The following is a 27,469-nucleotide window of genomic DNA, read 5'->3' on the forward strand; positions in this document are numbered from 1 at the left end:
ATTCTAACCAAGTTTCATCAATGTTGAGCCATAATTGCGGTCTCTAGAGCCGTACCGAGCTTCAAGTTGCAGATACACAGCACGACATAATGCCAAACCAAAGCTGATCACCATAGAGCCGTACCAAGCTTAAAGTTGCAGATACACAGCACGACATAATGCCAAACCAAAGCTGATCACCATAGAGCCGTACCGAGCTTAAAGTTGCAGATACACAGCACGACATAATGCCAAACCAAAGCTGATCACCATAGAGCCGTACCGAGCTTAAAGTTGCAGATACACAGCACGACATAATGCCAAACCAAAGCTGATCACCATAGAGCCGTACCGAGCTTCAAGTTGCAGATACACAGCACGACATAATGCCAAACCAAAGCTGATCACCATAGAGCCGTACCGAGCTTCAAGTTGCAGATACACAGCACGACATAATGCCAAACCAAAGCTGATCACCATAGGTCACATGGGAATAAAAGTACATCATATAGTCAACAACAGAGAAAAGCATGTATTTCATTTTATTTAATAAAAGTCAAAGAAACAAGAAGTTGCAAACATGAATTACGATTTATTGCAGAATGTCAGAAAATGGATAAAAAATATCTAACAACAGCTGTCTAAAATGTGTTGTTTCATTCACCAACGGGCCAGTGTTTGAACACAGAAAATTGATAAGTTCATATCATGTATAACTATAAACCTTTTCAAGAATGATCAGAATAGAGTGCTTATTTCATTCAGAATTATGAATTCATTTTAATGTTTATAAAATGAATATTTTTACACTAAAAGAGTGTTCAGTTGCATAAAATATAAGTTCAACATCCTACAAGGTTGCAGATTGCATTTCCAGGAATCAGTTATTTTTCTTGTAAACGTTTTTACAGTGATTATTACAAACAATAATTTAACACGAGATGTTTGTAAAGCAGGTATGCCCTGAACATGCAGAAACTCATTCTGTAAACTTTACCTTCATTATCGTGATTTAAAAGCCATGAAGGGTAATCCTTTGTAAAAACCAACCAGATGCCAGCATATATCAACTTGAGAATTCTCTAGGTATGGTGTGCAGGCTATTTTTATGTTACAAGCACATGTGACCTTGATGTTTGACCTGTAGACCTCATTATCAATAGGCATCTTTCTGTCCTAAAAAGAAACTGCATAATAATTTTAATCATCATTGAAGCACCTGTGAACTTGACCTTACTCCTCAAATTTCCACCAAAGTTATCACTATGCCATTGCCCATGATCATAGGCAAGTGTTCTTAAGATATTGTTCTGAAACGAGTTTCCGGTTACATGCCCTGTGACCTTGATCTTTAATATGTTGACCTTAGAATTGATAAGCGTCATTATAGTCTACCAAGTAATCGGCATATCAATTTATATGATAGTATGTCAAAGCGTTCTTAAGATATCATGCCTAAACTATTTTCTTGACAAAAGCTGAAGTGACCTGGACCTTCAACCCAGTGACAATAAATTCAACATGCATCTTCTTTTCATGGCAAGTAGCCACTTTACCAATTTTCAGGATCATCGGTCAGAGAGTTCTAAAATATAGTGCCAAAACCATTTTCTGTCACCAAGTTGATTGATCATAGATCAAAGCATTCTTAAGATATTGAGCAGAAACAGACTTACTGTTACATGTCCCTAAGACCTTGACATTTGACCTGTTGACCTCAAAATAAATGGCTGTCTTTTTTTTCCATCCAAGTTAACACCATACCATTTCCTTTATTGAAGGTCAAATTGTTTTCTTGATATTGCACAGAAACAATTGTCCAATGACATACCGCTGTCTTTAATGCCCAAAATCTATCTAATATCAAATTTACCCTTGACTATCCACAAATCTATGACTGTAACTCTATAATAAACAATGCATACTGTCTTATTTTTATTATTTCAGTTCCTGTACACATGATCTTATATATGATGCAACTAAACCCAACAATATTACAATAAGGAATCTACTTGACAACACATAATTTCTGATAATAATCTGATGGTTTGTTTCGTGTCATACAACGAAAAAGATAAAACATTGATAATAATTATTGAATTTGCATGACAAGAAATTGACCCATAAAAACAAGAAATGATCAATGGAGTACAATCAGAAACTATACACAAGCGCGTGGCTATACATCACTCTTCCAGAGTTTTATTGTCTTATCATTCTCCAGGGCTGCAGATGCAATAATGTTCTCTGTTGGGTGGCAGGCACAGCACAGAACCACATCTAAATAAAGACACAAATAAATGTAGTCAATTATATAAGAGTGTTGTTATCCCTTTCCAGCACAGAACCGATTTAAAATAGCAATATGCAACCAGCAAAAAACCAGAACAGCTTGTGAGTAACTTACAGTCTGTCCAGGTTTTTAACTGTTTGCTGCTCATTAGTACCTTAGGGTTGGAAATAAAGCTTTTAAAACTTGAAAACAGTAAGAAAGGTGATGCATTTAATTTGGTTTCTAGAGACTACAAACGTGTGAAGATGTGTATCTAAGCGGTAAAGGGCCAATCTAGTCAACACCTGAAGCTTCCATCTTGTTTGTCCAAATATTTCCCAGCAAGATATTTATTAGAGAAAGAAAAATCAACAAGAGATGTGTTTGTCAGAAACACAATGCCCCCTATTGCGCCGCTTTGAAGCCATATATTTGACCTTTGACCTTGAAGGATGACCTTGACCTTTCCCCACTCAAAATGTGCAGCTCTATAAGATACACATGCATGCCAAATATCAAGTTGCTATCTTCAATAATGCAAAAGTTATTGCAAAACTTTAACCAAGGTTAAAGTTTTGGGACACACAATGAATGAATGAATAAATGACAAGACAGACAGGCCAAAAACAATATCCCGATCTTTCGAACAGGGGGCATAAACAAGAGCTGTCAGTGGACAGCGCGCTCGACTATTCAAGTGCTTGACAGTATAACGTAAGCCACCATAGGGAAATTTTTCATATTCAATAATTTATTAGACGATCTTACAAAAATAAAAAAAGGAAGAAAAAAAAATTGGGGGGGGGGGAGGTTGGGGGGAAGGGATTCTGGGTAGGGGCGTGGGGTATTGTTTGGGTGGAATCCATTGTGGTATTCAGGTAAGTGTTGTTTTGTCAAAGTAATAATAAAATGTGATCATAAATAAAGAAGTTATGGCAATTTAAGCAAAATGTTCAATTATCTAAGTGTAAAAGGGGCCATAATTATGTCAAAATGCTTGATACAGTGGTCTGCTTTTGTTTATAGGTTGGGGTCATGTTGGTAAACAAGTATGCAACATATAAAAGCAATATGTCAAAGGATATAGGAAATATTTGGGGTAGTACGCAAACTTTAACATAGATTTATCAATAATATGCATATTATAAGTATAAAAGGGGCAATTATTATGACAAAATGCTTGATAGAGTTGTCTGCTTTTGTTTATAGGTTGGGGTGATGTTGGTAAACAAGTATGCAAAATATGAAAGCAATATGTCAAGGGACAATGAAAATAAATGGGGTAGTACAAAAACTTTAACATTTGCTGCAAATTCTAAGTGGAAAAGGGGGCCATAATTATGACAAAATGCTTGATAGAGTTGTCTGCTCTTGTTTCTAGGTTGGGGTCATGTTGGTAAACAAGTATGCAAAATATGAAAGCAATATGTGGAGGGAGAAAGAAAATATTTGGGGTAGTACGAAAACTTAAACACTCGAACGAAGACGCTAACGCTAACGCCGACGTGAGTAGGATAGCTCCACTATATATATTTCATATATAATAGTCGAGCTAAAAAATATATATAGTTTAAAAATATTAATTTTACGTTCTATTAAATTGAAAGGCTTGGGGTTTAATGGACACTTTTGAGTCAGTTTCCTGTGAAGGACCGTACTCAGTGTCTAAAGAATTCTCTTTAAGTTGAGATTTAGCTGGAGACCACTCAGTACTAAAGGTGGACACCATATCCCCTACAACATTGCCAGCTCCATAAAAATATTGTTTATAAACCATGCATATACATGTCTCAAGTTATGTTCCATTTTGCAAGGATCATTTTTTTCTGATGGCTTATTATAAGTCATCATTATTTTTTTTTTATTCCAGTTAGAAATTTCACATTCGTTCGGCTTTTAGCCGTTATCTATTAGCATTGTTAATTGATTTGATGCCCCTTAATTATGTCAAATGTTGAGATGACAGCTTTCAAACGAGCCTTTATTTAAACAAAAGGGCCATGGTGGCCCTGTATCGCTCCACTGTTTTTTTATGCGAAAAAAGCGTGCAATGCGCATGGGTTGAAATGTACTCAAGCATGTGACTTTCTCTTTCTATCCCTCGTCCCACTGGGCGCTTAAAGTTGGAAGGGTGAGCATTTCTAATATATGCAAAACGTTACTACGGTGTTAACTAAACAGACTAAAAAGTCCGGGAATTGTCGCACAGGTCCTTTGCTTATAACGTAGGTACATATATCTCTCTAAAAGATATTGTCGTTCTTTCTATTTCACATATTTTTAGATGCTGAAGATCAAATCTACGCATGTTCTACAAGATTAATGAAAGTTCCTTCATTCAATCATGAATCTTTTTCCAAAATTCCAAAAAGTGTTTGTAGGTTTCAAAGTTTCTGTTACTTATAAAGTTCATGACATATGCAAAATACCTAATGACGTAGATCCCCTGAACTTTACTTCATTCTTGAGGCATTAGTGAGTGTAGCAGGATTGTTAACGTGGTGAAGAAATTGTTTATTGTACAAAGAAGATATTTGCCTGAGGAAACATAAAGTTACGAGTTTTTCAGGTTCATGAGGTGCCGAAAGGCAGTAGGAATCATAACTTTGTAGAGGTTGTTTGTTAAACAAAGTAAATGTTTATGAGACAAAAAATTGAATTATAATTCATCAAGCTGTTGCGATCATGGCAACACTACTTGCATATGGCATGAGGTTTAAAGAGATATCATGACAAACAATTAGCTTGACCTAACTTTCCTTTACTTTTTCCATCTGACATTGGTTACCTGTAATGTTTGTTTTTGAAAAATACTAGGATTGCCATATATTGAAATAAGGTATCTGACCAATTCTCTGATAGGTTGCTAGTAATATACTTAGCTGAAGTCATGTTATAAACAAGGGGATTGTTCACGGCATTGGTAGAATATACTTTTAATAGATACATCTTTTTTAAGTTGGATTCTCCTTACTTTTTTGCTACTGAATATTAAAATCACTTAATTTCAATGTAACAATTTGTTGTTAAGTTTATCTTGAACAAATATTTTTTGCAATCTGTTTATAAATCATAAAATGATGTCATTAATTAATTTTTTTTGATAAATAGGGACTATGATAAAACAAGAATTTTGAGAATGTTAACATAAAAGAATAATACTAACCATTTGGTGAAAACAAACAAAACAATACAATTTTTTTATAAAATGTTATATACAAACAAGGTTAATGGACTAAATATAAACAAACACACTTGAGTGTTCTTCTTGTGTTAATGATGTATTAAACTGAGTTAAATTAATGTATATAATTTGTTTACCTTTCAATATCTTGCATTTCACATCTTTAGTTCAATGCTTTTTCAATTAACTGAACAGCGTGACAAACATAATAAAGCAGAATATGCATATGAATCTGATTATACACAGATCCACTATCATATAAATCAAATCATGTTTGTCTATTTCCATGTTCGAAAGATCCTCTTCTAAATTGTTTTACTTCGCGAGTAGACTGAACTCCCAATTTGCAAACAGAAACACTGGTTTCCGTGACACAAATTCACTCTGCACATTTCTAAACAAAATATGTGTTTCTTGTATCTAAAACATAGTCTTTTTCGTTGACAAACATATTTCATTATTCCTATCAAACTATATGATGTCAGTCGTTAATTCGATTGATATTTGTAATTTCAATAATCTTAATTTTCACTTCACAACGGCGCCATTTGCATACGAAATACCAAATACATTTTATGAAACCGATTTTGATTGGAAGATTGGGAAACGACAGCCAATTATATCACTCGTTTTAAAAATGCTTAGGCAGAATCTACAAGTGTAAAATGCAGAGAGATTTCGCGGTCCGCGGATATATTAAGCGTATGTTCATTTTTGTGACCCCCGGGGCAGGGTCAAATTTGACCCCAGGGGCATAATTTGAACAAACTTAGTACAGAACTATAAGATGTCACTACATACCGAATTTTGTAGCCCTAGGCCCAACGGTTATGGACAGGAAGATTTTTAAAGTTTGCACAAAATAGACCCTATATAAGAATATGTTCATTTTTGTGACCCCCGGGGCAGGGTCAAATTTGACCCCAGGGGCATAATTTGAACAAATTTGGTAGAGGACTATTAGATGTCTCTACATACCAAATTTGATAGCTCTAGGCCCAGTGGTTATTGACGATAAGATCTTGAAAGTTTTCACAAAATAGGCCTTATATAAGCAAAATTTTAATTTTGTGACCCCCGGGGCAGGGTCAAATTTGACCCCAGAGGCATAATTTGAACAAATTCGAAAGAGGTTCACCCCAGGAACATTCCTGAGAAATTTCACCAGAATTGGACTAGTAGTTAAGGAGAAGAAGATGTTTAAAGGAAAAGTTAACGCACGGACGTACGCACGCACGACGGACACAGGACCATGACATAAGCCCCGCTGGCCTTCGGCCAGTGGAGCTAAAAAAAAATCAAATTAATTTAAACTGTTTTGCAGCATTCTTATTTCACTAGATGGCAAAACTGTGTGGCTAACAGACTTGCATCAACATGCAGGGTATATGCATATGATCTGCACTCTGGTAAAAGGGGGCTTAATGCATATGCTTAGTGTAGTTCCAGATTAACATGTGCAGTCACAATTGGCTAATCAGGTATTTATTGTTTAAATAATATTCTTAGTCATAATCCAGTTATTACATAATTTTTTTTCCTTTATTACCCTGGTGCATGCTTTAAGCCCCATTTTCCCAGAGCGTGGCTCATATATTGGTAGATACAAACCTGTGTGTCCCTGGAGTTTCTGTACAATTTCCTTGGTTTGGAGATTCCAAATGTAGACCATGTTGTCCTCGGACCCTGACACAATCCACTGCAATGGCAAACAGATCAAACGTTTCAGTACAGAAGTATATTTAGCCCCCAAATAAGTCTTTATCAGCTTGGTTTGTGAAAACTGGGATTAAAGCATGTGCATAAAGTGTCATGCCAGAAGAGCCTGTGCAGTCCGCAATGGCTTATCTGAAACCAGTCTTTTAGCCTTGACTGGACTTTTTGCTAGAAAAGACTTCCTTTAAATGAAAAATTTTATGAAAACGGAAAGGGTTGTACATGCATTAAGCCAAATTTTCACAGAAACCCGCTCAAATGTTTATTACTCTCTGTACAGAAGTATAAATAGGCCCTAAATAAGAATATATGAAGATAAAAATCCAACAAAATTAAACAAGAGGTCACACTTGAAAGTATAAAAATATAACCTATAACTTGTAAAAATTAAGCACATAATAAGGGTTTAAAAACAAACAACTAATTTTTACAGAAAATAAAAAAGGTTTTCACTAACATGACTACTACTGCTGCACTGCTTTGTCACAGGCATGGTAAGTCTTGAGGGTACATAGGACAGAAATAAGTGGATCAATACACAAAAAACAATTTCCTTACACTTTATAATGATTAAATATTTGAATTTTCCATTTAATAACTATAGGATGTACGATCGTTTCCACTGTATGGTACATTTTTTACTAGTCCTAAAAACTGAAGTAAACTAAATATTACTTTCAAGGATAAAGTAACACTCATTTTTTAAAAATTATCTTTATTGCTGATATAGTAATTAAATTGCTCTGAATATGTACTTATCTCTAAAATTGAAAAATAACTGTCATAAACAAATAAGAAACAAGGGACAAAATTGTCACAAAACCAGGTTTTCAATTTGAAAAAAAAAATTCTGATAAAGGGAGACAACTCAAACTGAACTGATTGTTCAAAGTTACCCCCCTTGTTTGAAAACAAATCTATTTTTAGTCATGGCCACCTTGACCTTGGAGATATTGACGTAATTCTTTCGTGTGACACACCGTCCAATGATGATGAACAAATGTGCCAAATGATTTTAAAATCTCACAATGAATGACATAGTTATGGCCCGGACAAGCTCATTTAAGGCCATTTTTGACCTTTGAACTCAAAGTGTGACCTTGACCTTGGAGAAATCGACGTAATTCTTTCGCGCGACACACCGTCTAATGATGGTGAAAAAATGTGCCAAATGATTTTAAAATCTCACAATGAACAACAAAGTTATGGCCCGGACAAGCTTGTTCCGCCTGCCCGCCCGCCGACATTTGCCAATCTTATAACCAGTTTTTTTCCTTCATTAAAACCTGGTTAAATAGACAATGGTAATGGTGAGTGAGATCATATTAATATTAACTTGCCATTAATTATCCCTCACTTTAAGATTATGTATTCGATTATATTTTGTATAGTTTGTCAAAAAATACTGTAAAATGATACATGTATTGTGTGTATTTTCTTTGACCTTTGAATTTCTTTTATTCATATTAATGATGATATAGTTGTCTTTACTATATTTAATATCCACACTTCAGTATATTACAAACACTAATGTTAAGTGCATAGTTCACTATTTGTGTATTTTATATACATTTTTAAACACCACCGCCAATTTCATGCATCCATTTGTAAAAAAAGGTAACAAAATAATGCATGGTGACCCCAATTTTGTATACTTTATTTGAGACAGATATATAGGTAATATTCAGCACACTGAAAATAATACAATTCTGTATAAACGATCATACATCCTTTACTAATGTGGAAGCAATTTGCTCCCAAGTTATTTCAGCAGATAAACTGATGGGCCGACAGAGTGATTCCCATGTACACGCTCTCTGACTTCATAAACCAGGTCAAACATTCTTTAACTACATCAACAACAGGGCCAAGATGGTCTTTGTAGAAGGCTACAACCTAATGTCATATACCCACAAGGGCTGTTTGTAAAACATGCATGCCCCCCATATGGGCTGTCAGTTGTAGTGGCAGTCATTGTGTGAATACGTTTTTTGGCACTGTGACCTTGACCTTTGACCTAGTGACCTGAAAATCAATAGGGGTCATCTGCGAGTCATGATCAATGTACCTATAACGTTTCATGATTCCAGGCGTAAGCTTTCTTGAGTTATCATCCGGAAACCATTTTACTGCGTCCAGTCACTGTGACCTTTGACCTAGTGACCTGAAAGTCAATAGGGGTCATCTGCCAGTAATGATCAATGTACCTATGAAGTTTCATGATCCTAGGCGTAAGCGTTCTTGAGTTATCATCCGGAAACCATTTTTCTAAGTTGAGTCACCGTGACCTTGACCTTTGACCTAGTGACCTGAAAATCAATAGGGGTCATCTGCGAGTCATGATCAATGTACCTATGAAGTTTCATGATCCTTGGCATAAGCGTCTTCAGTTATCATCCGGAAACCATTTTACTATTTCGGGTCACCGTGACCTTGACCTTTGACCTAGTGACCTGAAAATCAATAGGGGTCATCTGCGAGTCATGATCAATGTACCTATGAAGCTTCATAATCCTAGGCATAAGCGTTCTTGAGTTATCATCCGGAAATTATTTTACTATTTCGGGTCACCGTGACCTTGACCTTTGAACTAGTGACCTCAAAATCAATAGGGGTCATCTGCGAGTCATGATCAATGTACCTATGAAGTTTCATGATCCTAGGCCTAAGCGTTCTTGAGTTATCATCCAGAAACCATCTGGTGGACGGACATACCGACGGACCGACACGTGCAAAACAATATACCCCCTCTTCTTTGAAGGAGGGCATAAATATCAATTCAATTTAAACTAGGTTATCCTCCACACCCCAAGGAAGGGCTTATTTTTACCTCAGGGACATAAAAAAGAGAAGAGATGTGTTCGTCAGAAACACAATGCCCCCTATTGCGCCGCTTTGATTTAAAAAAAATAAATTACCTTTGACCTTGAAGGATGACCTTGAACTTCAACCACTCAAAATGTGCAGCTTCATGAGAACGCCGCTTTGAAATTTTTTTTAAATTATTTTTTTTACCTTTGACCTTGAACTTCCACCACTCAAAATGTGCAGCTTCATGAGATACACGTGCATGCCAAATATCAAGTTTCTATCTTCAATAATGCAAAAGTTATGGCCAACGTTAAAGTTTTTTTTAGGACAGATGGACAGACTGACATACACACATACTGACTGACGGACAGTTCAACTGCTATATGCCACCCTACCGGGGACATAAAAAGGACCACTGTATGATGTTTCAAGCCAAACATTACATCTCTTTGCTTGTTTATTTTTGTTCATAGATTTTCTTAAATTTAACTCTATAAGTCTATATAAATTATGTGACCCCCAAGTGCAGCAAGGTTTAACCCCAGGGGTATGATTTGAACAATATTTGTTAAGGACCACAAGATAATGTATCACAATTAAATATTAAACCCTTTACCCTTACAGCTTGAGAAAAAGCTGTCAAGTTATTTACAATATAAATCATCTGACCACTGGGACGTAGACAGGTTTGACCCCACCGTCATGGTTTTAACTAACTATGAACAAGAGATCTATCTGATGTTGAATACCAAACATCAAAGCTCTGGGACTTGTGCTTCAGAGATGATTAAAAAAAAAATGAAGTTACGTCTATAGTATAAATCATGTTACCCATGGGGAGTGGCAAGTTATTAACCCGGCGGTATGATTTGAACAAACTTTGTAGAGGGCCCTTATACTGTAATACACACAAAATATTAAATCCATGACGGAAATGTTTATTTACTATATAAGTCTATTTAAATCATGTGACCCAAGGGACGTGGCCAAGTATTGACCACAGGGGTATTATTTTAACAATCATTGCAGACAATCACTAGACCATGTTACACAACAAATAATCAACATCTGAGCCGTACCATTTCAGGAGATTTGTAAGTTTTCACTTTTAAAATCTAGTTTTAGCTCTGATTACCTTCAAAATTAGAGGACAGGAACGTTTTAAGCAATTTTCAAAGAGGGTAACCAAAGGATTATTCATGTGAAATTTCATGAAAATGTGCCAAACAGTAAAGGAGATGTTGTTTGAAGCAGGCTGCTGATGACATGTGATGTCAGACACAGGAAAGCCACCTACCACAATAACTCACCATGAGCACATTTGTTCAGGTGAGCTAAAAAAACTTCAGGCCACAATAGTGTCAGCTTTTTAATCAATTGATGTAAAATATCTACTGACCTTTCCTCCTGTCACGGAGAAGTTTGCAAATATACAGTACTTCTCATTCTTGTGACCCGTATATGTTTTCAAACACTGTCAATAGAGGGAATATAACTATTAAGTAAATGCAAATAAATAGCTAACAACAGTGGTTTGGGCATAACGAATATCCACAGAAAAAAAGTTTAAATAGCCAAATTTGCCTTCACTATAATGAAAATAAATACAAGAAGTGGGAGGCTTTCTTTCAGAATATGGATTTTATTTTGCCAAATAAATATGTTTGGTCATTGGCAAATATGATGAACAGCAGTCTTCAACAGCACTTCTATCAAGGAAATACACAAATGTATTTATACCAATCAACAGATCTGCTTTGACTTGCAAACAGAACTCAGTATGGCTTGAGAATAGACCAATATTTTGAGTTGTAAGTTGGCAAGTTGATAAATCAAGGGAAACAACTTAGAGGAACAATCACATAGATCTTTTTTGACTCATCTCCCTCCTTTCATTTTCATGTATACACATTAATTAGGCCTAACAAAAAATTATGTTTGTTTCCACTTACATGGCCTAAAAAATTAGGGTAGGTAGGTAGACAAATAATTTTATTTTAAATTTTTTTTTTTTTAGAAAATGTCGTACATGGTGCATCTTCTTCTCATTTTTTTGTGTATAACTGTATGTACAATAAATTTGATGATGTATGTAATGCTATATGGCTTTATTTTAATGCTTTAATGAAATAAAAACTTGCTGTTCATTAATTTTGCATTTGTTGCTTTCCTTATTTCCGAGTTTAATGTTGACTTCTCGCAACGGCTTTAATAGTCCATTTTATGACCAATAAAAGGCATAACTAAAGTCGCAGTAAGCTTGACCCTCTGTCTATAGGGATTCAGTGTTGTTATACCTTCTGTTCCTTTGGGATCATGGAGTATATACTATATTATTTATAATTTACAATATATAAAATAGCCCAAAAGCCATGCTAGGGGGACGCGAGTGGTGTTGCATGTAACATTATCACCATGAACAGACCCAATCAAACTAGGTGTGCTATTATATTTCTTGGATGCAGTTTATGCTTCCAAAGGACCACATTTTCAGATTATATTAAGTACTGGTGTCATGGGGTCTATCTACCAGGGCTAGCGCTGTCCCAAAATTTCTTTGAGCCAACCAGGTTTTTGTTTTTGGATGCGCGAAAACTGGTTTTGAAATAATTATATATACATTTACTATCAACTTGTTTATATTTCTTTTAATGACAACAAGGGCATATCACATATCATAATGTAACATGCATTTTTCAATATAGAAATAATAAGTATGGTACTTGTCAAAGTACAAACATAAGTTATTTTATAGATGTACATTTAATAGGGGTGTCGATTGTTCCAAATTTGAAATCCTGAAAATGAGGCCGGGGGTCTTGGAACCGCAGCCGCAGGAATCTAACCGGAATAAAGGGCAGATCCCCCACCCCATACAGAGCCCTTACTAATTGTTCTTTTTTATAGTCTTTCCAATTGTATTTTCAGGTGAATACAATTTATAATATTATAAACCACACCGTCCGTATCACCGCATGTGCATTCGTCATTCTATTTCTTCTATAAAGAACTTCGAAAATAAATTATAATTGAGGAAAAATAATGTATCCAAAAACGACAGTCCGAAAAATTGTAGGCGTTTTTCACATTAAATAAAATGTGCATATCGTTTGACTGCAGACATTGCAAAACCTAGCAAATATACAATTTTGTTGACATATTGCTTTACAATAGCATTTTTTGTGGGTAAAAAACAACTTAATTATCACCTTTTAATTTCAAACGATAATCGGCAGAAAGGTGTAACATCGTTGAAATACAACTAATTATTTCATTATCATCCTTTAATTCAGATCGATAGTCGGGAGAAAGGTGTTAAGTAATCAGCTTAGAAATAATTTATTTATTGGTACATGTACGCTTATTTTGATTTGTTAATCTTTAAATACGACGTTTACCATCGGCCGCATTGGCAGACGACAAGATCAACTTACTGTGTATTCCAAGTGTACAGTGTCTGCGCATGAATGACTCAATATTATGTGTGAGCAAACTCATTGCTGATTGGCCATAAAATGATATGCGGATTACGTAGACAAGTTTATTGAGGGTTGCCGAAAAATACGCGGTCCGATTTTTTTCGAATTTTGGGCTCAAAAAAGATTAGGACCGGCGGCAAAAAATTAGGTAGGGTCGGGCCACCGGAAACAAACAATTATTTTTTTTACGCCTTATTGAATTTTAAGGAGAAAGATGTAGCTTTGACATTAAATATGAACAAGCATTACAATTGTGTTGTTATATCATGACTTACAGAGAAATATTTTTACGGATTAGACATTGATAAATAATTAATCTGTCAAAATCTTACCTTTCCTTTACTGTAATCCCACAATTTTAAGGTGCTGAAAAGAGCAAAAGTCAACAATAATTTTTCATATACATGTATTTCTTCTTCTTCTTGGCGTTCGCGATATACATGTATTTAAAACTTAACAATTTTACATATATTTGAATTACTACGAGATACAATAAATATCATATGCAAAAAGGGCAGTGATGGCCCATAGACACTGAACTGTAGTCCACAGACACCAATTGTTGAAGACTTTATTTAACTTTTTTACACCACTTGACCAAGAATCATAATGTCAAGATAAATAATTTTGACCAAGTTTCATCAAGATTGAGTCAGACATGTGGCCTATAGTCATAACAAGGTTATTCTAAGATTGACCTGGTGACCTTGTTTCTGGATGACCCTGACCCAGATAAGACCTCAATTTGAAATTGTCCCGATAAACATTCTGGCTTCATTAACTTCAAGATTGAGTCACAAACGTGGCTTCTGAGTGGTAACTACGTTTTCATAAGATGACCTAGATTCTGTTTTGACCAAAATAGTGCCAAAATAAACATTCTGAAAATATTAGAAATACGCCTGCATGTTGTCTTGATAAACATTCTGACCAAGTTTCAACAAGCTTGGATGAAAAATGTGGCATCAAGAGTGGTTACAAGTTAAAAATTGAAGGCACACACCACATGGTGCATTTAATTAATTTTTAAAGTAGTGTAGATGTGTGATAAGATTCACCATTAAATGGTCATATTATTATTGAATTAAATTACAATCTCCCTTTGTTTGCATAACAAATACTTGTGCTGAAAGTATTTAAAACTACTGACTATCTACATTTTTTTTCCCACTTGGAACTGGGGATTATTTGTGATTTTGTTTAAGGGGGGGGGTGATATCTAATCCACCGAAAAGGTGGGGACTGGAACCGAATAAAGCTGAAAATTTCAGCCAAAAGATACACTGTGGCTGTTCCATCTTAAGAGCTCAAATTGTATAGCTAAACATAAATAGTTCCACACAATTGTATATCCTGTATCGGGTCAGTAACTACCCCTGTAACGATTATATCATGCCAACTACTTTCCATATCATCAAATTAACAAGGAAAAACAATGCTTTTTTATAACTAGTATTATAGAAATTTTTTAATTCAAGAACATTATATAACAATAACAATATACTGCCCCGTATAGTCTACTGACACCATATAGAATATATGGGGTCAGCATGTGACCTCAAACAGCCAATGAGAGAAGAGTTTTGTGTAGATGGCGTGATATTCATACATACATACAGTTTACTTCCAGGCAAGTCAGTTGAATAAAGGTGATTAAGGTAAAGTTTAAGTTAAAAGTTTACTTTCAGGCAAGTCAGTTCAATAAAGGTGATAGAGGTAAAGTTAAAGTTAAATATAACAGACTCTAACATTTTAGAACATTCTACATGATCACTTCTACATCATGCCAATTATTTGAGACCACTTACTTGTCAAGTGTTGCTGCGAGTATGTATTTGCCATTAGGGGAGAACTTCACAAATGAGACGGGTGGGTTATCATCATCTATCAACGTCTTCAAACACTGGCCAGAGGCGGTGTCCCATATTCGACTGTAACACACAATGATCTTTCTGAAGTACTGCTAAATGAATTTATGGAAGGAAACTCTGGGTGTCATGTACACTTGAGCTTTACATGACAGGTATGTTTATATGAAATTATTATACATTAAAGAAAAAATTAAATGAAATTTATAGTAATAAAATCAAAAACATGAGCTATCATGCCAATTCACAGTTCCTATAACAAAATCACTACATTGCATGCGCATGTCTAATGATGTCATCACTTCAAAAGTTTATTGCGTCATTCAGTTCAAGGACACAAGTATTTTGAAACACAATAGGACTCAAATAGGAAGTATTTGTGCGTTACAGATGGAATATAATAGTAAAATTTGAATAGAAAGTGTTAAGTGTTAAATACATGACTTGAATGAAACCAATAAAATGTCCTTTTAATTAAATAAAACACACTATTATGTAAAGACATCAATCTTAGAAAAAACTTGTTTTTTTTCCAGAACAGGCGTATATATGCCCTAATGGCAAAGTGATTCCAACAAATTATCATGTTATCTCAATGAGCATACCATAGTCCATCATAGCTACTGGAGACAATTAGGGAGCCATCCCTGTTGAAATGTACAGCAGTGACAGGGTCTGAGTGGGCGGGTAATGTCTTCAGGCACTTGCCTGTCTTCACGTCCCAGATACGAACACTCTCATCAAACTGAATGGAGCAAACAGGCATTCTATATCCTTGCTTACAATTACAAAAATGATGAACATTCATACCAGTACTTTTCTATGATCAAGAATAGAACAGTGATTGAAACAGGAACAATTTGTTATAAATTAACCCTTGGCTATAGGTTAAATTGAGGTTTAACCTTTTAAAATGCCCAGTGCTTTCCACAGACAGAAACATGTCAATACATTAAAGAGGCTCTGTTACATTAAATATTATTATGTAACAATAGAATCATAATACTTATTGTGTTTAATATAGAAACCATTATCGGCTTTCCATTATGGGAATCTGCTCATCCAAATACAAAATATCTGTGTTTATTGAAATAAGACTGCTAATTGAGTACTTACTGATCCCGAGACTATAAGATTGGACTGTGGGTTGAAATTACAGCAGAACACATAGTTACTGTGCCCCTTGAGGGTCTTCATACTTTTACCCTGAAATAAAGAAGCAAACTGATGAGCCTCGCTCTGTGATAAAGGGGGTTGAATGCATGTGCATAAAGTGTGTAAAGTGTCGTCCCATATTAGCCTGTGCCGGCTGCACAGGCTAATCAGGAACGACACTCTCCACCTAAACTAGATTTTTGCTTAAAAGATACTCCCTTTAAACGAACAATACAATTTAAGCCGAAAATGTCTTCCCTTTAAAGCCTCAACGGACTGCACAGTTTTCTCAGATCCAAGCTCATAGTTAGACATTGTGAGGTTCAGCCATCATGTGATTACAACAACTGAGTGTATATCTAATGTTGCTTCATGACATACCTTTTAAATCATGACACTGAGACATTTAAATAAATATTTAGAGTACAGAATCATTTGAAATTTATCAAAATACAGGCAAGAAACTTGTCTACAGTGCACAAAAATGACAACCGACACTCACCGAGGCGAAGTCCCAAATTTTGAGTGTTTTATCGTCCGAAGCACTGCACAACAGTTTACTGTCGGTTGACCAGGAAACATCAGAAATTCCCTAGCGGGTACAACAGAAATCTAAATAGTATTTACAGTTTATTCTCAGTTTGCATTGCACTAGCTCCATGTACTGAAATAGATCAATAGTTTGATGTGTTAAAGTTACAAGTTATTTAAAGGCCATAGAAACAGTACTAAATATCATGCAGAAAAGATGGGTTCCTATTACATAAATACATAATTTTCATCAATCAATCAGTTTGCACTGCCATTAGCACGACTATTCAAAGAATAATCCCAGCTAGACTTCTCAACCATATGCCCCCAGCAGTGTCTGCTTTATGTTCTATTTACAGCACGCACTAAGAAATTTTTCGTGAGCAACTTGCCGTGCAGGGCGATTAGGCCCAACAATCCACTTGCCTTTTAATCTGCTTATACGTATTATACCTTGCTGGCAAAGTAAATTAAATTCAGCTAAATGATTACACATTTCTAGGAAAGGTCACATTTCTTGTTTCAATATATATTTTTTCATCTTTTAGTTTACATATACTACATGTATATATCTACTATATATATCTACAGACGATAAACTTCAAGTCCGCCTTTTCGGTAATTATATTTTAAGATGACTGACAAAAAGCATACATTATAAAATCAAAACGCATTACTCATCAAGTGCAGTCTTGGGACAGCTCTAGTTTAAATTTTGCACTTCCCAATTCAGTTTGTTGTTTCCAGAAAGTATGGGAATATACGTACAGTATCTCCTCGCAATTAAATTCAATTCTTATGTAAAAAGGCTTGAGTTCCCACAATATGCAGGAATATAACAAGAAATTATTTAAAGCAGCAACACCTCAATATTTGTCTTAGTCAGCAGCACACACTTACCAGTTTATGGCCACTAATTGCAGCACACTCTTCAAATTAATGGCCACTAAATGCAGCACACACTTATGAGTTTATGGCAACTAATTGCAGCACACACCAGTTTATGGCAACTAATTGCAGCACACACCAGTTTATGGCCACAAATTGCAGCAAACACTTAACAGTTTATGGCAACTAATTGCAGCACACACCAGTTTATGGCCACTAATTGCAGTACACACTTACCAGTTTACGGCCACTAATTGAAGCACACACCAGTTTATGGCCACTAATTGCTACAAACACTTACCAGTTAAAGGCCACTAATTGCTACACACACTTACCAGTTTATGGTCACTAATTGCAACACACACCAGTTTATGGCAACTAATTGCAACACACACCAGTTTGTGGCCACTAATTGCAACACACCAGTTTATGGCCACTAATTGCAGCACACACCAGTTTATGGCCACTTATTGCAGCACACTTACCAGTTTATGGCCACCAATTGCAGCACACACTTACCAGTTTATGGCCACTAATTGCATCACACACTTCCCAGTGGCCACTAATTGCAGCACACACTTATCAGACTATGGCCGCTAATTGCAGCACACTTACCAGTTTATGGCCACTTATTGTCTTTTCAAATTTGCCGTCGTATGCACCCCAGATTTTTATAAGTTTATCAGCAGCTGAAAAACAAAATATTGATAATTTACAAGAACTCCAAACATGTCAGCTTCAGGAACCCTTTAGGGCATGTTAAAATCCATACCCACTCTAAATCAACGAACATTTCATACAATGTTTCGAAAAATAAAGTTAACACATAAAAAATCAATGTTCCTTATAGCAAAAGCCAAAATTTCAGCGTTAGATGTGGTCTGGTAACATAGATTTAACACAACACAAAATGCTCTTTTTTTGTGGGAAAATATATTCAACAGATGTTTATGTACTAAATTAGTGTTTGTGTGTTGAATGAATAGATATTGTTGCAGGAAATTAAAATGAAATATATTGTGCCACAAAAAATTAAAATGCGTTTTGCATCTAGTTAAATTTGTGTTACCATACCACATCTAGCATTAAAAATTTGGATATCGCTATAAGGAACACTGATTTGTCATGGGTTAACTTTATTTTACGAAATATTTTACGAAAAATTTGTTGAGTATTTATGTTGCTTTAAATGCAGACTGACACAAATACAAAATTTTAGAAACGTCTAATTTGATTGGCTAACAATATTAAGGTGGGTTGATGTGCACCGAGAAGTAAATTACCTGTTAACTGAGACATTAAATAACTTGATATGGATTTTGCTTATGGCTTATCAGTTCAATATATGTGTAATTGAAGAAGACTCTGCCATCCCAAAATAAGCCAATGGCTACCAATTAACCCATCTGGCTACAAAATATTCTTCATAACAAGCCATTAAATAGTCAAAAACATTTTTGCCGTAGCTAGAGCAAATTTGGATAAAGAAAATTGTGAGCCAGACGAAGCCCTGTATAAAGATTTAAGGCAGCTCCTTTAGAAATTAAGGCACGTCAGCATTATTAAAGCATGTTTGCAATTTATAAATCCTTAAAATTAAAGGGAAGTTTTGTCATGTCAAATATAAAATTGCTAGCTTCAATATTGCAGAAGTGACATAACATGAGCAATTTTTACCCATATATTTGACCTTGAAGGATGACCTTGACCTTTCACCACTCGAAATGTGCAGCTCCATGAGATACACATGCATGCCAAATATCAAGTTGCTATCTTCAATATTGCAAAAGTACTCATAAAATGAGCGATTTTGGCCACATATATTTGACCTCTGACCTTGATGGATGACCTTGACCTTTCACCACTCAAAATGTGCAGCTCCATGAGATACACATGCATGCCAAATATCAAGTTGCTATCTTGAATATTGAAATATTGCAAAAGTGTACATTAAATGAGCGATTTTGACCCATATATTTGACCTTTGACCTTGAAGGATGACCTTGACCTTTCACCACTCAAAATGTGCAGCTCCATGAGATACATATGCATGCCAAATATCAAGTTGCTATCTTCAATATTGCAAAAGTTATTGCAAATGTTAAAGTTGGCGCAAACCATCAGACCAACCAACCAACAGAGAGGGCAAAAAAAATATGTCCCCCACTACTATAGTGGGGGACAAAAAAAAGTTTCAGATTTGCAAATTTTCGTTGTAGTTATGTTTTTGCAAGGAAACAATAATACTTAACATTAACCATGCTTTAAAAAGTTCATTATATGCATCTTTTGACAATTAAAAACATGAAAATTATAAAGCGTTACAAACGCAAAACAAGTGTATAATTTGGAAAATTCTGTTGATGTTGTCCAATTTTGCAACATTATGAGGATTACTTATATAAAGTATAAAATATATTGAGTGCCATGTCAGCAGGGATGGCCGAGTGGTTTAAGCGCTAGACTTTTACTGCAAGGGTCAGTGGTTCAAACCCTTGTGTGGATTGTTGTTTTTTTCCCTTTCTTAAATTTTATTTTTTTTTATACTGGAACTCTTTAGTTTATCAATTTAAAGCATATAATGACAAACTTCCAAACATGCAAAATTCTGTGAAAAGGTTCCTTTAAAAGCACAACAATTCAGCTTGTTCTTCTAGGTAACTGATTACTGTATAAGGGCTGCCCTTACAAGAACTGGCCAGCCATTCTCCACTTGGACTGAACTTGACAGAGGACACAGCTTTTGTATGGCCAGCTAATGTAAACTTCAATGAGTAGTTGGGCTTCTGCAAAAAACAAACACAATTATAGTTTTTTTTATTTAATTCAAGCATGCCTTATTAACAAAAAAAGTTAAAAATATTATATTACTCAATTTTGAATTATCTGGTATGATCAATTAATTTGAATATTCTGAAATGTTATTAAGACTATGTCAACATTGATCATCAGCATCAGATGAGTATATAACAGAGCCATTAAGGCCCTGAAAAGCTCACCAGAATTCGATGAAAACCAATGATTTTAATTGACCTGGTTAAATAGTTTTGGGACTCATGTGATCCAAATTCAAACTTCACCTAATTATATTCAAGATAAACATTCTGACCTCATTTCATCAAGATTGAGTCATAATTGTGGCCTCTACAGTGATAGCAAGTTTTTTTTTTTTAAAGATTTGATCTGTTGACCTATTTAGGCTCGATTGGTCATTGTTGGCTTGGGTACTACTTACATGTACCCCGGGTATACTTAAGTATACTTACATGTACCCTGGGTACGGTAAATATACTAAAAGCCTAAAAGGTACCCGGGAATGTTGACGCTAAATCGGTCGTTGTCGGCTAAATTTTTTTTAAATTAATTATGTTTATATTTATGTCAATTTTCTGTAAAATGGCCTCTATATTATCGAAACTCATATTCAAAAAGCATGTTGATGAATTTTTTTTTAAATAGAAGTTTTTTTCGTAAAAACGTTAATTGGTAGCACGTTTAATGACATCGGATTTTTGGTGGGAATAAAACTCGGGTACAGTCTTATATCGGCCAGGTACGTTTTAGTATATTGACCGTACCCGGGGTACATGTAAGTATACCCGAGCCGACAATGACCAATCGAGCCCTATTTAGGGACGCAATTGCCCACCTTCAAACCTGGCCTGGATATTGTCAAGATGAACATTCAGGTTTTTTCTTAGATTTGACCTGTTGAGTGTTGACCTTATTTCAATTTACATGACTCAGATCAAAGCTTGGCCTAGATATTTTCAAAACAAATAATCCAACTAAGTAAGTTTGTGATCAAGATTCAAGTCATAAATGTGGCCTCTAGGCTGGTTACAAGGTTTTTATGATATTTGACCTGGTGTCCTTGTTTTTATACGCACATGACCCAGATTCAAACTTGGCCTAGAAATGGTATAAATAAACCATTCTGACCAAGTATTACCAAGATTGAGTCATAAATGTGCCAGTGCCTGAGTGGCCTCTAGAGTGGTAACAAGGTTTTTCTAAGATTTGACCTGGTGACCCAGTTTTTTTACCTAGATTCAAAATCATCTAACATATTATCCAGATAACCATTCAGATCAAGTTTCATCAAAATGGAATGAAAAATGTGGCCTCTATAGTGGTTTAGAGCTAAAAGTTAACAATACACTCAGAGCTCCAGATAAGGATTTGTGAAATAAGTAACGGTACTGCCACTGACAGAAAGAAAAGGAGTAATGCTTAAAATCAATTAATACCTGTACTACCATATCCAAAAATACAGGTAGTACTGTACTACCCGTGTTCTTGGATATTGAAGGGTGTATAACTGACTTTACAGAAACATTTGCAGCAATTATCATAAATATATGTAGCTTCTAAAACAGTTTCTGCATTAGGTTTTCCATTCTGAATTATGATGCTAATACAACTACACATTAAAATTCATGACTAATACTATTTCTTCATTTTTCTTGACAAGAAAACACAAGCCAACTAGTAAGCTAAGTAAATGAACAATTATTTCACTGTCTCATCCGTTTCCCATCCTGTTTTCTAACGTTTTACGCCACCGATGCAATCAAATCGTTTAATATCGGGCAGACAATGTCTTTTTCTGGGTTTACAGATTTAATGTCAGGATGGTTAGAAGACACCGTATGTAGTCATTATATGACAACAAAGTGTTGTTTTGAGCCGCTTTCGGTTAAGCCGGTATTCAATTGCGCGCAGAAATATCGTTTTTGACAGATTTACAAGTTACAGGAAATCACGCGACAGAATAGACAATAATATATGAACCCAGTCTACAACTTTTCGGTAATTTAAATTAACGAAAAGCACCGTTAGGTTAAAGACCAACAATTCACGCAGCGCTGACTTAGACGTATCGGTACGGCCAGATTTTTTCGTAAATGCGTAAAATGGATATTAATGTCGTAATTGTACGTCCAGTTTATAAAAATAAATGCGTAAATCTTCATGAAAAAGGCGTATTTACGGCTGTACGGTCCTTATCTGGAGCTCTGAATACACACCGCACACCACAAGACTGACAGAGTGATAACAATAGCTCACCTTAAGAACTTTATGCTCAGGTGAGTTAAAAAGCTACATGTATAGAAATGAAAAGAGAATACAGTCATTTTGACTGAACATTCACTTCACAGAAAAAATATTTTTGTTTATTAACAGTGTTTTCTCCTGTGAGAATATAATAAAATTACACTGAAAACTTAGACTTTGTGAACGCATCCTCATTTAAGCTGCAGTGTACAAATCATTACTATGCCACATCAAAGGCTTTGATATGTATCAGCTAAACCAATCTGTAACATCTTACAAGTGACTGTGATTTTGGGGTTGTAGCCAAGGAGTTATTTGAAGGAAGACCCGCTGTCAGGGAAGAAGTATCTGACACTGCAGTGGGAGAGGGTTTGACATCCATAGGCTCTGACTTAGTAGCCGTGTCTGACGACATTTTTCCTTTAATATTCAGCAGTCAATCTGAAAAATAAAGACACAGACATTTGTTTTTGGAACAAAAACGTTTTGTCTCAACCATTATTTGACGGCAGTATTGGAGTCAAAATAGAAATTGATCATTCTTACATGTATCAGGGATCATCCAAGCCCAAAATTTGAGGGAAAAGTGACATCCAATTTTATTAGGGAGAAGTGAGCCAACCTTTGATCAAACGTGTAAAGGTACTTTAATATTAATGTTTCACAATTAATAAACATACATATATCTAAAATAAAATATGCTGAAACACTAAACATTTTAATTTTAAACTGCTATGATGTTAGAGATTGCTCTGCTAAGAACTGTAAAACATGTCTTTTATTTGGCCAAAATACACATTTCATTCATATGTTATTAGTAATTAGTAACTTATTACTACTTAACCCAAGAGCCTGAGGATGTAGGATAAAGGGAATATAGTGCAGAGCCCTAGCAAATTGTTCTTTTTTAAGTCTTTCTAGGTGCAATTTCTGGTTAGTACATTGCGAAATATTGTTAACCAGACCATCCGTAACACTGCATGTTTATTCGTCATTCTATAAAAATGTTAAAAAGAACGTTAAAAATATTTACAATCAACGAACAATACGTATCCGAAAACGACTGTTCGAAAACATGTTGATATACATCTTTTGCACATGAAGTAAATATGCATATCGTTTTAATGCAGAAAATGAAAACCAGTAACCTGTAACCTAGCAAATACGCAATAAATATATTATTTGGTTGACATATTGCTTTAAAATATAATATTGCAGTGCTTTACTTTGCTAATAGATAGTTTAAAATTGCAGACATTAGCAACATTCATAGATTGTACGGTTTTCGGACGGTAGCGAAGAGGTTTCATCAGTTACTGCTCATGTCAGTGCCAGCCGCTTACCAATCAGAAATCAATAAATAAAAGACTGGGCAATGTCTCATGGCGATATGATAAACGCATAACAATAACAATGCAAATACTATATTTTCTTAATGCTATAGTTTGTCCCCTTTGCGCACAATAAGTTACTGTAAAGCAGTTGGTTATTTCTCTTCGATTTTTATTGCATATGCACATTTTTAACTGAATTTAAATTGGCAATTTATCCCAATTAATTCCGCATTATGCACCAGTCTAAATTTGCAAATTAGACTAACGACAGTGGGTACCGTGTACTCTTGAAAATCTCCGGAACATTTTGTGGGAGATTTTTCAACAATACATGTTTATGTTCTATGCCGGCCATAGCTTAATTATTTAAAGATTTGTTGTTGTGTTTTATTTGATTATACATAAATTGATGTAACACACCATAACATTCTGAAATAACCTAAATTGTAATTCTCACAACTGAGTGTCGCGTGCCGGTAATTCCGGTGTTTGAATGACGTCATTGACTTTTCATGGAATGTTCCCACGTGCTTTTTAGTGCGTTTTTGGATTAAACTTTTAATTTGTAAGTATGTTTCTCTGTATGTGATATTTGTTAAGCTCAGTACTCAAATATATTATGACTGAAATTTAGCAGTGAGATTCGGACTGTTTTAAGTTGTACAAAACATCAAGCATAACAATAAATGACCAACATGTGAACAATGGCTGTATTGGTTCCCGGCAGCCTCCGACAAATAACAAAGAGCGATTGAAAAACTGTAAACAAGGTCGGGAGCCTCGACTGGCATTCTATACATAGATGGGGTTACGTCAATACACTTTTGTCGGTAAAACCGGCGTGTACACAATGACTCGACTGGAATAAACTAAGGCGACTTGCATCAGCGGTCAGTGATGCGAAGCAAATCCTGTTGCTATCAGTAGATAAGATAACCGATAATTGCACACAGTAAACAATGGTAGTAATAGTGACGGCATTGCGCCCACGCGCGGCAGATTATCAAAGGAGAACATATGTTGGCGATTTTGTTTTCGCTTTGATGTAATCAGAAAGCAATATCAAGCATCGTAGGGCGACCATGTCGCCTACGTCGCCCTCTAAGATGATCCCTGTGTATCAATTGTGTTTTGCTATTTAAAAACTTTAGAACATGCAACTCTTGGCTCCGCGAAGTAACAAATTTCACAGCACATTTATAGAACTAGTAGCCTAAGTATAACATAGATAGCAAAGATAGGTTAGTGTTTATGCAAACTCTATTGAAATAATGTCTAAGATTTTCGACAGTCAATTAATTGTCCAATATAATCGATTATGTATTTATGTCCAATTTACACAGATTTTCCCCTCGCCCCTCACAAGATTTTATTTCTCATCTATAATCTACATATGTTTCGTTTACACAAATACCAATATACCAATACTAGAAAATTGTATATGGATATCAACAAAATCTATTATAGCCAACATAGTATGCATAAATTTATACTTTTGGTAACAAATACCAACAATAAAATTCTAACTTATCTCTCAAAATATTGTAAAAATGCTTTTTAAATGAGAACTTAAGAGATAGAATGCAAACGTTCAAACATGGATTAATCAAATGGCCTTATTACAATTTGTTAATCTGGTGACATATTTATTTCACAACCTGATAAAAGGTCATAAAACCTGGCATATAATGCGGGTGTGCTAGACAATGGCTTCATTCGATAATGAATGACGGGGTGGTGTAAGTAAAGAAAACATCTATTTAATGCATTAACGATGTGTATCACAACAGGAACAAGGTATGATGTCAATTAGAATAAAAATTGTTACGAAACTGCCAAACACGTTGTAGGCATTTCCGCGACAGAAAAATTATGATGATGATTATTAATATACTGACGATTATTATGATGATGATGATTATGATAATGATGTAATTGAACTTATAAATAAAATGAACAATTTATGTGCAGTAAATACGATACTGTCTTGTATTGTTAAGACGTGTTTATTCCTTATTGTCATCACATTAAAGTTATCCAAATATATGTAATAGAAATAAATTTATAGTTTGTTTTGTTTCAAAGCTGTCTCAGACTGTTGTATCTTGTTTTTATAAACAAGAAAATCTTTTTTCATTGGAATAAACTTCAATAAAGATAACAAAATACTGTAATTAACAATATTCAATAGTTTTAAAGAGAATCGACCAACATATTTTCAACGATTTATTCAAATTAAAAATAGGGCCAAAAAAGCCTGGTACTTGGGTCGAATGTGCCTATAAAAACGGGGCCAAAAGAGCTTGGGGCCGAAAAAGCCAACACCTTTGATACAATGTAACCAGAGGATATCATGTCCGATATGATCCGTATGGATTTATTTATGCCAGAAAAGTTCAAGTTGCATGTATTACAGATTAAAGGATTCCCTTGATTCCAGGCGGCGAGTATACATGAAAAGCTGTTATTGGTTTCAACTCACAGCGACCAGGAGGGTCTATACATGTTATTTGGATTATTGCAACTAAGTTCAAGTAAGACTAAGAGCATGAAGAGAATCGTTTGTGTCAGACTTATTTTTGAGATCAGTCAAAATGATGTCGCTCGATGCTTACGGTTGGGTAAGGTAGAAACTAACCTTATGTGCCAAGCTATATTTGTGTGACCAGAGGTAAGAATAACCAAAAGGTTCAATACAATCTGACTAGAATTTATTAAATGTGTTCACATTGTTTTCCTTAGAATTGCTTCCCGCATGCATTAGTGCGCATGCGCAGTAAAGAAAACGTATAATAAACCGAAAGTATATTTAGCCGAAAGTAGATTAAAACAGACGCAAGCTCAGTCTGTTTCGTCATTTGGGAATCCTCGGACAATTCCGCCATAACGGCGATCGTCGGCGGTGTAGCCCACTGTCCGAAGCGTTCAGATTGCCTGTTTCGTATTTAATTGCCAATCTCCACGCAGAGTTGTCGTTCCATTCTCCACATACAATCTCTGTCCATCACCAAAAATCCCTCCAGAAATGGAAGCATTTTTTTCTCTGTTTAAGTAATATGTTATGAAATGTAGTTTTATTTTCTTTTATATTTTGAAAATAGTGTGTAACTTTAGGTTTATAATACACAAAAATTGCCTAGATTAAAAAAGTAAAAATAACAACGGCAAAATGTTTGTACCACGTGGCTCGGCTA

At 35.1% G+C, this 27,469-nt stretch overlaps 1 protein-coding gene across 2 annotated transcripts; it reads right to left on the reverse strand.

Annotated features, from left to right (window-relative positions):
* Window positions 1-507: 507 nt before the first annotated feature.
* Window positions 508-27,081, reverse strand: LOC127839437 (WD repeat-containing protein 5). 2 transcript variants are annotated; one of them, XM_052367816.1, is made up of 12 exons: window positions 26,914-27,081; window positions 23,219-23,382; window positions 20,573-20,669; window positions 18,499-18,572; window positions 16,967-17,056; window positions 16,426-16,515; window positions 15,915-16,054; window positions 15,250-15,372; window positions 13,774-13,807; window positions 11,362-11,436; window positions 7,047-7,134; window positions 508-2,259 (listed from the first exon to the last, which is right to left on the reverse strand). In XM_052367816.1, the coding sequence occupies exons 2-12, from the start codon at window positions 23,354-23,356 to the stop codon at window positions 2,159-2,161; spliced, it is 1,050 nt and encodes a 349-aa protein (XP_052223776.1). In that variant the 5' UTR covers window positions 23,357-23,382; window positions 26,914-27,081; the 3' UTR covers window positions 508-2,158. The 2 variants fall into 2 exon arrangements, with proteins under 2 accessions (XP_052223776.1, XP_052223777.1); XM_052367817.1 differs by having other exon boundaries at window positions 27,004-27,070.
* Between the last annotated feature and the right edge of the window lie 388 nt (window positions 27,082-27,469).

Source organism: Dreissena polymorpha, chromosome 7 (assembly GCF_020536995.1).
Source record: "Dreissena polymorpha isolate Duluth1 chromosome 7, UMN_Dpol_1.0, whole genome shotgun sequence".
NCBI classification, from domain to species: Eukaryota; Metazoa; Mollusca; class Bivalvia; order Myida; family Dreissenidae; genus Dreissena; species Dreissena polymorpha.

Bases quoted from the DNA above. Each gene is read 5' to 3' on its own strand.
- LOC127839437 (XM_052367816.1), bottom strand. From the start codon at position 23,356: ATGTCGTCAGACACGGCTACTAAGTCAGAGCCTATGGATGTCAAACCC. The intron at 15,373-15,914 runs GTATGCTCATTG...TGTGTGTTACAG, and splicing joins AGTAGCTATGATGGACTATG to TCGAATATGGGACACCGCCT. The intron at 11,437-13,773 runs GTAAGATTTTGA...CTCTATTGACAG, and splicing joins GGGATTACAGTAAAGGAAAG to TGTTTGAAAACATATACGGG.